General features: G+C 38.8%; 1 protein-coding gene across 9 annotated transcripts in view; it reads left to right on the top strand.

The window, feature by feature from the left end:
* The window catches only part of slc12a7b (solute carrier family 12 member 7b), a 335,443-nt gene that overhangs the window by 315,965 nt on the left and 4,947 nt on the right, over window positions 1–14,531 (top strand). For 4 of the 9 annotated variants that reach the window (XM_083544796.1, XM_083544791.1, XM_083544793.1 and 1 more), the window contains 12 exons: window positions 308–426; window positions 860–958; window positions 1,763–1,882; window positions 2,065–2,169; window positions 3,559–3,727; window positions 6,756–6,951; window positions 7,563–7,729; window positions 7,857–7,988; window positions 8,086–8,193; window positions 9,464–9,580; window positions 10,992–11,167; window positions 14,057–14,071. In XM_083544796.1, coding sequence (XP_083400922.1) covers window positions 308–426; window positions 860–958; window positions 1,763–1,882; window positions 2,065–2,169; window positions 3,559–3,727; window positions 6,756–6,951; window positions 7,563–7,729; window positions 7,857–7,988; window positions 8,086–8,193; window positions 9,464–9,580; window positions 10,992–11,167; window positions 14,057–14,071 — 1,523 coding nt within the window. The remainder of the gene's footprint in view (window positions 1–307; window positions 427–859; window positions 959–1,762; window positions 1,883–2,064; window positions 2,170–3,558; window positions 3,728–6,755; window positions 6,952–7,562; window positions 7,730–7,856; window positions 7,989–8,085; window positions 8,194–9,463; window positions 9,581–10,991; window positions 11,168–14,056; window positions 14,072–14,531) is intronic. The other 5 variants (XM_083544794.1, XM_083544797.1, XM_083544799.1 and 2 more) reach the window with 3 other exon arrangements.

Raw genomic sequence — 14,531 nt, 5'->3', positions numbered from 1 at the left:
CGTGTCTATGCTGTGTACATTTACAATATTTTAAGCTCAGATATAAATAGATCTACTGTATAACGTTCAGTACATACAAACATAAAATAGCAGCATTACAGTCTAAGAAAAGAAGTGGAGTGGGCATCCTCTAAGTGTCCTGAGGAAAAAATTGTTTTCCTCAAGACTTTTTAGATCATGTGATATTTATTTTCCTCAATGTGATCATAAACAATCTCAAGGAAACGTCATGGAAACACAGAAAAACGGGTAGACGTGTATTATTTGTTGTGATGTGAACACGGATCCCTTACTGTCTTGTATTCAGGTGTTTGGACACGGAAAAGCGAATGGTGAACCTACATGGGCGCTGCTGCTTACTGCTGGGATCTGTGAAATCGGCATTCTCATCGCCTCACTGGATGCTGTGGCTCCCATCCTGTCCATGTAAGTGCAGCTGTCCTTTTAGTTCTCTTGAGCTCATGTGTTCCTTTATAGTGCTGTAATAATACTTTGCTATTAGTCGTATTTTTCCTTCTTTTTGTCTATGCAATTATTTTTACCTTCTCAGAAATGTTTTTCCTCCTAATCTTGGGCTTTTCAAAGGTGCCCTCATTTTTGTGCTCTAATTCCTGCTATTTTCTCTCACCTGCGCTTCTTAATTTCCATTTTCTCTTCTCTATCTAATTCAGCCCGAACTCACTTATCCTCACGTCTCACTGTCAGCTTATGATGATGATGATGATGATGACTTTAATAGACTCTCACCTTACACTCCTTAGCTCATTATTCCCATTTTCCTGCTCACCTATTTTTACTTTATTATGTTGTTTATGAAGCTGTTTTACGAATTATGACTGTGGCAGTGTGTGTCGTCTAGGTTCTTCTTGATGTGCTACCTGTTTGTGAACCTGGCCTGTGCTCTTCAGACCCTCCTGCGAACCCCCAACTGGCGACCTCGCTTTAAGTACTATCACTGGTGAGCATTAGTCCATTATCAGTGTAGATATATTTTTAGATTCTCCCAATGAAGCATGTGAAGAAAGGCTTGTTAGCCTCCTAGGGGTCAGTGGCCTCTGACAGTTGTTTGGATCATCGTGGCAGCCAGGCATGGAAACCTGCTCTGCTCCTCTTAGCTACTCAAATTACAATTACAAACAACAGTCTCAAATGTCTCAAAAGACACGCACTATAAGGATGCACACATTGGTTCTCCATGACATATCAGTGCAGCTCCGGTGCTCATGAGGAGGAGGTTCTTAATGGCTAAAAACACTGTCTTCCTGCTGACATTGCTTCAGAGATGAGGGTTGCCTTATCTTTGACCAATCCCCTTTCCTCTTTTCCTTCAAGCCTGCTGGGTAAATCCCATTACCAACTCATCTTCTGGTCACACTAGTCCATAGTGTGATTCTCTCACGTCATTCCCAAATACAGACAATGCTGAGATTATAAGGGGATTTCTAAATGAGTAGCACAATTTGCCAGTGGTTTGTGTTGCCATGTGTAATGTTTACAAGTGTTTCAAAACCTGTACTACTCATGTTATTTCAAAGATGGCTTGAAAAATCGATCGTTTGGATTGCTCATATTGCAATTCTTCTGGTTATTGTCTTCTTTATTAGCTCTTAAAAGTACAGACTTTTCATTGATTTTAATTAAAAAGTCGAGTAGGTGACCATTTTGCTATTTTTGTAATTAACCTCAGCAAAATATCAACAGTTGTTTTTTGTTTTTTATTTCTGTCAAGGACAAACTCTTATGTCTCCTTCTTATCCAACAGGGCACTGTCTTTCCTAGGAATGAGCCTTTGTCTTGCCATAATGTTCATTTCTTCTTGGTACTACGCTCTGGTGGCCATTGTCATTGCTGGCTGTATCTACAAATACATCGAATACAGAGGGTAAGCTCAGTTCAACAGAATTGGAAGCACCATTGTGACCAGCATGTCCAGATCAGCAGTACTGCATGTGTAGGCGTATAAGCTGATTTGCCGTTCTGAGTAGTTTATGTGTCACGGAAGTGATCAAGAAGTGTTAAAAGTAAACAGCTAACCCCTTGGCTACATTATTTGTGTTTATATAGAGCTGAGAAAGAGTGGGGCGATGGTTTCCGTGGACTGTCGCTCAACGCAGCTCGTTACGCTCTCATTCGGCTGGAGGAAGCACCGCCACACACTAAAAACTGGAGGTGAGAGTTCTAATGTCTGCATATAATATTCAAAACGTCATATGGAGAAATATTTTTAATCGCATTTCTTTTTCAATACTACCCAGATTATAGTGTCCTCATTTCTTTACTAGAGTAATCCAAAAACAATTACTATTACATTTGCTTTAGGATTTTACTAATCCCACACCAAATAAATCACCTGCCCTTACAGCACGTCATCTGACCCTCAGCATTGTGGCCAAATCTATTCCTCTTTCTCAGTCCAACTATCCAAGAGTTGCCGTAATCCGATGCCAAGAAAACAAGAACTCATAGTGCCATCTGTCCGAGCGGGCAGAACGTCATGTGTTGAAATGAAACCAGTGCCCTTCTGCACTATCATTGTTGCTTAAGCCTCTTTATGTGGCTTGATGCCAGTGTGTCGCTGCAGACAGATTAAATTTGCTGACGTGCGTTTTTCTTAATAAAGCGTTACTCGTATTATTCCAGCATGTTAATCAACATTGTTAATCCTAAAAGTTTGTAAATGTAAAATTACATAGGTTTGTTATATATTTCTACTGCAACTACACTTACAAGTGCCAGTGCAAATATTTGAACTGGTTTAAAACAGAGCAGGAATGAGGAGTGGCAGTGTGGAGTTTCAGGATTACGCCAGTCTGTAAAAATCCATGTTGGTAAAAAAACATAAAAAAAAAGCAGATTTTTCACTGGTGAGAATAAAGACACATTGTAAGGAAATAGGACAGCACGGTGACGCACTACGTCGCATTGCTGTCTTTTAGCGGCAGGCTTTTGGGGTTCAATCCTGAGCTCAGATTTCTGCTTGTGCAGAGTTGTGCATGTTCTCTGTATGTTTGCATGGGAATTCTCATGGCTGTCTGGAATACTTTGTTCAGAAAACATGCAGGCATGTGGATTGAATATGGTCATTTGTCTGAGGTAGATGGACAAGTGAATGATTGCGCATATGAATGGTTACCCTGGGGAAAATTCTCCCACCTTGAACCTCGTGTTTTTGCGAGATCCACCCTGACCCTTCTCAGTGGTTCTTAAGTTACAAATATGTACCTAAATCGTGTTGCTATCATGTTCCTCTGCAACTATTTTTCTCATAACTAAAGATGGGCCATTCTGCCAAGCTGTCTCCGTGACATCCATTTTGGGTACATTTTTTAATAGTTGATGATTCAAAAGAGGCAAAATGTACGGCAACGTTTTCTTTGCCTAAAAAACATACAAATCATTATTCTTTAACAATTGTCTTTATCATTACAGCTGAAGTGCTTAGGCCAATTTACACCTCTTCAAATCACCATGTAAGAATGCAAGTACCATGACACTATTGAGAATTCATCGAGAACTGACGCTTGCTGTACACATCTTTCCCATGCGCTCATATTCTAGGCCTCAGCTGTTGGTGCTGCTGAAACTAGACTCGGAGCTGAAAGTGAAGCACCCTCGTCTCCTCTCCCTCACCACACAGCTGAAGGCAGGAAAAGGCCTCACCATTGTGGGCTCTGTGCTGAAAGGTACCTACCTCACCAAGGAGGGAAAAGCCAAGATAGCTGACCAGGTAAGACCACAGCTCTACCCAGTGATATCTATAAGATTTTACTGACATCCTACTTTCATTATCCAATACATTCTAATTCATTTGCTCTCGGTTAGATTGTATTAGTGCAGGGGAATGTGTGTCCTTTGCATGTGCTAGAATTCAATTTAAAATTGTCATACGGAGTATGAAGCACGATGAGACACTGCCATCTAGTGGCATTGTGAAACACTGCAGACGTAACCAGATCAATTTGTTGAGGTCTGATTATTAAACAGTTCATTTCAAATACAATATTTTATCAACACCATCAAACACAATGTTGCTCAATTACTGTTTTCTTTGCATTATGTAAAGCTAAAGAATGCCTTTTAATCGGTGAATTATGATTTGTTATGAATTTGCAATTCAGAGTATTTTTCAGTAGAATCACTGCTTTCGAACCAGGGACTTGTATAAAACATACTTTGTGTTATTGTTGTTGTAGTGTTTTTCTTTGAGGAGAGATTTTGTTTTAGTATTTATTGAAATAGTCTGCAGTGCCAGTGCTTTGGAACAGTTCGTACGGAGATACCTACAGAGGTAAAGCTTTAAATTGGGGGTTTTTAGGACAGAAGATTGCAATGTATCGTTATAGTGTTGGGGAATAAGAGTATATACAGTGAGGAAAATAAGTATTTGAACACCCTGCTATTTTGCAAGTTCTTCCACTTAGAAATCATGGAGGGGTCTGAAATTGTCATCGTAGGTGCATGTCCACTGTGAGAGACATAATCTAAAAAAAAATCCAGAAATCACAATGTATGATTTTTTTACTATTTATTTGTATGATACAGCTGCAAATAAGTATTTGAACACCTGAGAAAATCAATGTTAATATTTGGTACAGGAGCCTTTGTTTGCAATTACAGAGGTCAAACGTTTCCTGTAGTTTTTCACCAGGTTTGCACACACTGCAGGAGGGATTTTGGCCCACTCCTCCACACAGATCTTCTCTAGATCAGTCAGGTTTCTGGCCTGTCACTGAGAAACACGGAGTTTGAGCTCCTTCCAAAGATTCTCTATTGGGTTTAGGTCTGGAGACTGGCTAGGCCATGCCAGAACCTTGATATGCTTCTTACAGAGCCACTCCTTGGTTATCCTGGCTGTGTGCTTCGGGTCATTGTCATGTTGGAAGACCCAGCCTCGACCCATCTTCAATGCTCTAACTGAGGGAAGGAGGTTGTTCCCCAAAATCTCGCAATACATGGCCCCGGTCATCCTCTCCTTAATACAGTGCAGTCGCCCTGTCCCATGTGCAGAATAACACCCCCAAAGCATGATGCTACCACCCTCATGCTTCACAGTAGGGATGGTGTTCTTGGGATGGTACTCATCATTCTTCTTCCTCCAAACACGTTTAGTGGATTTATGACCCATAAGTTCTATTTTGGTCTCATCTGACCACATGACTTTCTCTCATGAATCCTCTGGATCATCCAAATGGTCATTGGCAAACTTAAGACGTGCCTGGACATGTGCTGGTTTTAGCAGGGGAACCTTCCATGCCATGCATGATTTCAAACCATGACATCTTAGTGTATTACCAACAGTAACCTTGGAAACGGTGGTCCCAGCTCTTTTCAGGTCATTGACAAGCTCCCCCTGTGTAGTTCTGGGCTGATTTCTCACCTTCCTTAGGATCATTGAGACCCCACGAGGTGAAATCTTGCATGAAGCCCCAGTCCGAGGGAGATTGACAATAATGTTTAGCTTCTTCCATTTTCTAATGATTGCTCCAACAGTGGACCTTTTTTCACCAAGCTGCTTGGCAATTTCCCTGTAGCCCTTTCCAGCCTTGTGGAGGTGTACAATTTTGTCTCTAGTGTCTTTGGACAGCTCTTTAGTCTTGGCCATGTTAGTAGTTGGATTCTTACTGATTGTATGGGGTGGACAGGTGTCTTTATGCAGCTAACGACTTCAAACAGGTGCATCTAATTTAGGATAATAAATGTAGTGGAGGTGGACATTTTAAAGGCAGACTAACAGGTCTTTGAGGGTCAGAATTCTAGCTGATAGACAGGTGTTCAAATACTTATTTGCAGCTGTATCATACAAATAAATAGTTTAAAAATCATATATTGTGATTTCTGGATTTTTTTTTTTAGATTATGTCTCTCACAGTGGACATGCACCTACGATGACAATTTCAGACCCCTCCATGATTTCTAAGTGGGAGAACTTGCAAAATAGCAGGGTGTTCAAATACTTATTTTCCTCACTGTATAAGACATGTTTTTAAAAAGAATTATTAGTAACTTCCCTTTCTGCATAGGGGCCATATTAGAACCACTTCATTGATTAGCTAAGAGATAATGGAGAAACATAGTTAGTGAAAGAAAAAGTGAAAATAGTGAAAGACAAAACTGTAGTGAATTAAAACACACACCTGTCTGTGGATTATCCCCCTAATACCATGGCCACTTTCCTGCATTGACAATTTAAAGCTTCCATTGGTGTTTGCAGTAAAATATTTGACCGAAAGGATAAAAATGTTAGTTATTTTATATATGGGTCATCCGATTTATATGTCTGCCCATAGACATAAAGTAATTAGAATTTAAGACAATTATCCTTATATGTAATTACTTTTCAATAGAAGAGATATGCAGATATGCTTAACCCTCTGTGCTCCAGGGCCCTGTATCATGGCTGACCCTTCGCTCTGAAAAGACTTTCGCTGAACTGTAATGTACATGACGGGTATAAAGGGCCTTTCTTTTCTTATGTCAGCGCTTTAATTTTAAACTGACCCATACTGTGTGTGTAATATTTACAATCGGCACGTCTCCAGGTGTTTTAATCCTTACACACATCAGTTTGTTCTGCCGTTCTTATCGCAAACCAAACAGTAGTGAAGGCGAGGCAAAAAAGACAAGTGAAACAATCTACATTCTGATAAGATAACTTATTTGTGTCTATATATATATATATATATATATATATATATATATATATATATATATATATATATATATATATATATATATGTTTTTTTTTTATTTTGTAGAACATCAAAGAAACCATGTCTGCAGAAAAGACCAAGGGATTCTGTCACGTGGTGGTGACGTCCAACTTGCGTGATGGCGTCTCGCATCTAATCCAGTCAGCTGGTCTCGGGGGCATGAAGCACAACACGGTCCTGATGGCATGGCCAAACTCCTGGAAACAGTCCAATGACCCTCTCTCATGTCAGAATTTTATTGGTTAGTCTCACAAAATCTGTATTGATTTTTTTTTGTATTTGTTTTTTGTGCTTACTCTGATCAGGCATAGCATTATGACCTCCTGCCTTATATTGTGTTGGTTCCCCTTTTGCTGCCGAAACAGTTCTGACCTGTTGAGCATAAACAGCATTCACTTCTTCGTCTGTTGGCTCGGACCACAAGGACCAGCCTTCGCTCCCCACATGCATCAATGAGCCTCAGCCGCACATGACCCTGTCGCTTGTTCACCACTGTTCCTTCCTTAAACCACTTTTGATAGATACTGACCACTGCAGACCAGGAACATCCCACAAGAGCGGCCGTTTTCAAGATACTCTGACCCAGTCGTCTAGACGTCGCAGTTTGGTGCGACCATGTCAAACTGCCTCAGATACTTACGCTTGCCCATTTTTTCTGCTTCTAACACGTCAACTTTGAGGAGAAAATGTTCACTTGCTGTCTAATATATAATTCTCACCAACAGGTGCCATGATGACGAGATAATCAGTGTTATTCACTTCACCGCTCATTATGTTATGATGTCAAAATCTTATGCATGATCAGTGTATGTGATATAAATACTAACCTTGAAACCACTCTGTATTCTGCAGAGACTGTACGAGAGACCACAGCAGCTCATCAGGCTTTGCTGGTAGCTAAGAATGTGGACAGTTTCCCTCGGCAGGAGCGGCTCAGGGAAGGCACTATAGATGTTTGGTGGGTGGTTCACGATGGAGGAATGCTTATGCTGCTTCCTTTCCTGCTTCGTCAGCACAAGGTAACACCAAACACTGAACACACTGAATCATGCATCAACACCAGCACTGATCAAGAAAGCCTCGCTAACAAGCTTTCATTGGTTTCATTCGTTTAAATAATTTGCTGTCTCTCTGTGGCTGCATCAGGTGTGGAGGAAGTGTAAGATGCGCATCTTTACCGTAGCGCAAATGGACGACAACAGTATCCAGATGAAGAAAGACCTTCAGATGTTCTTGTACCACCTTCGGCTGGATGCTGAGGTTGAGGTTGTCGAAATGGTAATCTCACATACAGATTTGACGATATCTTTACCTTGTAATCCCAGCCTTATTGTAAACGCACTTCTTTTTTTGGTCTGTGTTTTTATGAAAACAGCATGATAATGATATCTCAGCTTTCACCTATGAGAAGACCCTTGTTATGGAGCAGCGCTCCCAGATGCTGAAGCAGATGCATCTCTCCCGGACTGAGAGGGAGAGAGAGGTAATGTATGATTTATTGATTCTTTTGGTCAGAACTTTCTTAATCTGTTTTGTTGAAGCGACCGTAAAATTACATTGTCTGCTAATGTATTTCGCTAAGGTTAATCGGCTTTATCGCTTTGTTCTACTTTTGCGATTGTATGAAGTCACCCAACACTTATGTAGACTTTAATTATTTTCTATAATTTGTATCATTACATTTACGGCATTTGGCAGACACCCATATCTAGGGAGACTTGAATTATCTCGTTCAAACAGCTGAGTAGCTATGGGGTAAAGGGCCTTGCTCAGGGGCCCAGGAATGGCATCTTGGTGTGGCTTGGATTTGGATCCAAAGTCCAATGCCTTAACCACTAGTATCAAATATTATTGAATTGCTTTATATTGATCTGAGTAGATACACAGAAACATCACGAAACATGGCGTAGACCCTTAATTAATAAAAATTACATGGACCGCAAAGACGATTCTTTGTTAAATTTTTGTTCAAACGTTTTTCATAAAAACTTTCATAAAAAACGGTCATAAAAAAAGTCTGCATATTTCTGTTACTTCCATTGAATTATATATTTCAAATATCATGTTATGAATTTCAATGTAACTATAACTTAATATACATCGTATATTAAGTTATAGTTACATTGAAATTCATAACATGATATTTCAATGTAACTATAACTTAATATACATCGTATATTATACACCATAACATCGACATTATAACATTATGAATGATGACGTGAATAACACTGATTATCTCTTCGTTGCACCTGTTAGTAAGTGGGATTTAATTGGCTGCAAGTGAACATTTTGTCCACCAAAGCTGATGAGTTGAGATACAGGAAAAATGGGCAAGGCAAATTGTGATTCTTGTGGGATGTTCCCAGTCTGCAGTGGTCAGTATCTATTAAAAGTGGTCCAAGGAAGGAACAGTAGTGAACCGGCGACAGGCTTATTGGCCGGCAAGGCTAATACACATAGAGAGCAAAGGCTGGTCCGTGTGGTCCGATCCAACAGAGGAGCTCCTGTAAAAGAATAGCCTTTATTTGTCACATATACCTTACAGCACATTGACATTCTTTCTTTGCATATCCTAGCTTGTTCACAAGCTGTGGTCAGAGCGCAGGGTCAGCAATGATACAGCGCCCCTAGAGTACAGAGGGTTAGGTTTAAAAAAATTATTAGCATTAATCCTTGTTGCACACTATAACGTAGCTGTATGACATCTCTTATATTGTTGCTGCAATGGGGACTGGCGTTTACCGCTTCAGATTCAGAGCATCACTGACGAATCTCGTAGCTCCATTCGGAGGAAGAACCACACTCGGGCTCAGAGCTCGGGCTCAAGTAACCAAGGTGCTGCACTGGAGGACGAAATGGAGAACGAGGTAGCGAATATGAAAACCGTGTCCTTCAAGAAAACCATCCTGGATCCAACACTCACAATTACAAAGCCACAGAGAAGTGCAGAGAGCTTTACTGGCAATCAAAACTGAACGATTAGATGAATGTTTAATCTATAAACAGAGCTCTCTGGTACTTTGGTATCAAGTGACATGGTGGCTCTGTAACTGTGTGTTTATCCATCTCCGTGACTCCTCCCATTCAGCATGAATCTCTGGCACCGTGCACAGTGGCCTCCACCTCCTTGTTAAACCCCTTGTTACCATAAATATTCTTCCTGTCTCCTTTTCTCCTTATTATTTACCCTTCTCTTAGCGAGAGCTTCACACCACGCACACGCTTCTTTATTTATCCAGCAAAAAAGCAGCGAATGGTAGCTTGTATTTCCCGTGCATTACCTTTTTCACAAATGATATATATAACATTGCATGGTATAATACCATCTCTTCATGCATATTAATAGTTTGCATCATTTGTTTAAAAACTAAACATTGTATAAGTTTTCTTGTGTGTTTTATATGTTGTAGTGCATGGATGATTTGGTACACATATGAAACACACTTTCATCACTATTTCTGTTTAAACAGTGTTGGTTTTTTTCCTTGTTATAATTTGTTAACAAATGAAGTTACTTAAATGTTCCAAGTTTTTTTTTTCATATTTCAAGAGGCCAATCATTTTAATACAAGAATACATAAATAAAACTAACAAAAGTCTATTAACATTTGTACTTCTAGCATGCTTATCATGTTTGCTGTTGTAGTTATAGGTATTTGTTGGCTAAATTAGAACCTTTTTTACTACTTTTTATTATGCAAAATAAAAAATAAAAAAATGTATCATTATAAAATAAGAGAGATTTGAAAATATTTGTAAAGATTTTTGGAGCAGTGTGTTCAGTGAGGAGCATCTTAACTCCTGGTAGTCACCGCTGAAATGAGCAAATACAGTATCAGATTTTGTCTATTATATTATGAACGAAGGAGCTATGAAACTTTTTGTATGCATGTCTGGCAGTTGATGGAGCTAGCTACAGTTGCCACCTGAGGTTGCTTACTAGCAAGTTATCTACCCTGCGATCCATAATTGTAAAACACAATCGTAAACCATCTGATTCGCTTCTCATAATATGTGACCTGCAAAAGTGTTTTCATTAATACATAATGCCAAACCTGCTTTTTTGCAAAATTAGAGCTTCCTCCTTCTGCCTTCTCTACATGAGCCTAAATGATACAAAGATATTATTCTTTATTATTATGAGCCCAATATGTTTAATTAATTGGATCAAAGTTTTAACAAAATTCTCGGACAGAAATTACCCAACAAGGATAATTTCCGTTTCTGGCTATTATTCATTCATGTTGAACTGATCCGATGTTCATGACGATTCCTCAGGCGCAACTCATCCATGACAAGAACACCGCATCCCATGCTGCTATTAATGACAAAACTGATGCCGCTCCTGAACGGATTGACATGACCTGGACCAAAGAGAAGTTCATTGGAGAACGCAATCGCAACCGGGAGCAAAATGCCAACATGGCCGTGCGGGATATGTTCAACATGAAGCCGTAAGTGCCACAATTCGAGTTATTTCTTCATTTTAATGTACGCATCAAAATCAGAGATTTGGTTAGATGAGTGTACACAAGCACAGTGAAATTATATACTATTTTGGTGGTGTTAGCCTAGTTTTGGAACAATGTTCATGTTCTGGTTACCGTATTTTTCGGACTATAAGCCGCTACTTTTTTCCCACGTTTTAAACCCCGCGGCTTAAACAACGAAGCGGCTAATTTATGAATTTTTCCTGGGTTTTTCACGGTTTCACAAACTTCAAGCCAAAAAACTGAGCAACATAACATTAGACCAATGAAATTTTCTAACAGAAACGGAAAAACGCACCTCACCTGTGTTCTGAGCTGCACGGCTTCGGGAGAAAAAAGGTTTTTTTTAAACGCACGACGATGCCAAAAGATAAACTCCTGAGAAAAATAGTTGTGAAAGGAAAGAGGAAGACAGTGAACAATGAATTTCTTGGTCGGCTACTGTTTAGATACAAGCCGTTGTAGCGTGTTGAGTCTGGGTGAAGGGAGAGCTCGCTAACTCCAGTTGCAACAGAAATCATATAAGCACAGACAGGTTTCCAAAACTCGTGCTTTTTTATTATTCTTGGCAACAGCGTTACTGGTTAGTCAAAGAAACTTAGAAATAAGCATCAGAAAATAATAGAGACATGTTCCTCGGTCTTGCACACATGCAGTAATGTCGGAAAAATGCGGAGGCAGGCTATTCTCAAAATGCCACAACATATTTCACCCGTGTAACAGACACTGTCTTTCATTAAAGCCTGTGTAAAGTTCATTAGTTTCAGTGTAGACACTTTACAGGTGCGGCTTATTTATGTTCAAAATAAAAAACTTTGTCAAATTCAGTGGGTGCAGCTTATATTTGGGTGCACTTTATAGTCCAAAAATTACGGTATGTCAATGTGAAGGTGAAAATGATTATACTTGAAATTTCTTTATTACAATTATATGAAAACTGTACAAGATCTCTCTTAGAATTTGGTCGGTTTTTTTTTGGTTTTTTTAACAATTGTAAAAAAAATTTTATGGGTTACGGCTGGGTATAGGGGCCGGTTTTATATCGTCATGAAGAAGTTTGCATGATTTTCCACATGATCAGAAGTATTTTTGTATATTTCTGGCTTTTAATATTATTATTACTTTGTTTTGTGTTTGTTTAAGGGCAAAGCCTGCATGATGTGTAGTAGTTGTGTCGGTTATCGCATATAGGATTTTGCAAACCATTTCTGTTCAGCAGCATGGCCCAGTGTGTAGGCACATTGTCTAGACTAACGGTCATGATCTCACCATGTGTCCTGTGTCTCTGTGTTAACGAATATACCTTCTCATAGCCAACATCAGTGTCCGCAAGTAATCGACGATGTTATAAATAACACTCATACTTTAAATATCAAAGATTTAAAACTCCTAAACACTTTCCAAATGTTCTTTCAGTGATAAATAATGCTGTATGTGCAATAATACGTTGCTATCAAAAGAAAAACATACAGTATGCTATATATCTGGAAACAACAAGAAAATTTTAATACAGTGTCTTCTCCTTTTATAATTACGTCTAAATGTATTTCCTTCCATGACTACTAAGTTATTTAGTTTGACATTATGGGCTGTAATCAGAGATGAATTAAGCAAATTAAGCATATTTTATTACAGATATTGCACAGGTCAGTATACAGAGCTTAGGCATAATTACAGACTTAATTCAGAGAGATGAGTCGCAGATTAATAATTAAATTCATTTTTATTTTTATAGCACATATAACGATGAACACGTCTCAAAGCAGCTTTCCACAGATAATGCAGTGATAAAGAATGAATAAGACGGTTCTTTATGTGTAAGTTTGTCCCTGATAAGCAAGCCGGTGGCGACTGTGGCAAGAAAAAACTCCCCGAGAATTAATTATAATTACATTGCACATGATTCTAAACTTAAACCCGTTTTTCTTGAACGATCACAGCTTAATGAAATTCATGTTTTAGGTTGAAAATACATTGCAGAAAAACTAATACCATTAAGGTAAATAATAATTACATTAGAGTCTCAATTCAGTGTTACATGTGTCTACAGAAATACATTTTTTAAGGATTACATTTTATTTGTGGATGCAGTTCGAACAAGTAGTAAGTGTAGCTATTAAACATTTCTTTAACAGCTAAGAACATTAAATTAACTATCAAGGTATTTATTTGGCAACTAACATTTATTTAAGTAATAGCCTAAATTATTATATTTAAATAATACATAATAGAAAGTACTGGATCAGCTGTTGTATAATGACGGTGGAAGCCAAATTGTTCAAATGAATTGTCTAAGACAATTTTTATTTAAAGGCAGCTGCTTGGTGGGGAAACCCAATATCACACTCAAGACAAATTTGGCAACCATGACCATGTGAGCTACACCTAGGTGATTTTCATAACCTGAATGGAAAACCCAGAAAATGACCTAAGCAGCCGTATGCCCCATGTAAATATTGATGTAAATACTAGACTTACCTTAGCAACTCTGAATACAGCCCTATGTGTGTAGTGTCTTTTTTTTATGCTTTTACTCAGGTAGTAAACCAAATGTTGGACAGTGCTTTGACTCAGTATTTCCTAATCCCAGTTCTAAGGAAGGTTACCTCACATTGGGTTAAATAAGAACTTGTATCCTTGGCCCTGGGATTGAGAATGTTGGGTTAAAGCATTGTGTAATTTCTGTTCCTAAAGTTTTACAGTATGTGTGATTAGACAAATCACAGATTACAGCATTAAGCTTCAATTGTACCTTCGAAATTTGCTGGGATGGTTGGCATGATGTACTCGTGAAGGGTTTGCAGCAACGTCTAAGTTTGACTCTGTTGTTTTGTCCCATTTTCCTCTTTCCAGAGAGTGGGAGAGTCTGTAAGTTCACTTTCTTTTTAATGTAGGCCATGTGTCTGTGTTGTAATTGTCTCGTCTCCTCAGTCCATTACAAATTATCCTCTTCAAATTGTCTATTTGTATGCTTGTGGAAGAGAGAGTGCAGACGCATGCTTCTGTAATGTCATAATATCTTTTGCTGCATAAATTCCTTTAGCTAGCATGATGGTCAATCAAAACAATACGTGCTTTTCAGACCACAGCACCTGGTGTCAGTTTAAGAGTGTCAGAAACCTTGGTTCAAGTCTTATTCTTGCATCAATATGTCTGAAAACACTGGCAAATTAATCAGGATGTGATGGAGAGCATGTGTTTTGATTGTGTTGCATTGCGTGTGTGTGTGTTTGTTAAATTGTAATTTGCATCGAGGTCATGTGCATATCCTGTTTAATTCACCAGCTATTAGTGCCATGCGCTTTAACCTCCACTAATGCGCTTTTAA

The sequence above is a fragment of the Silurus aristotelis genome (assembly GCF_946808225.1).
Source record: "Silurus aristotelis genome assembly, chromosome: 1".
NCBI classification, from domain to species: Eukaryota; Metazoa; Chordata; class Actinopteri; order Siluriformes; family Siluridae; genus Silurus; species Silurus aristotelis.
The sequence above is the reverse complement of the archived record's forward strand: the minus strand, read 5'-3'. Positions and strand labels throughout refer to the sequence as shown.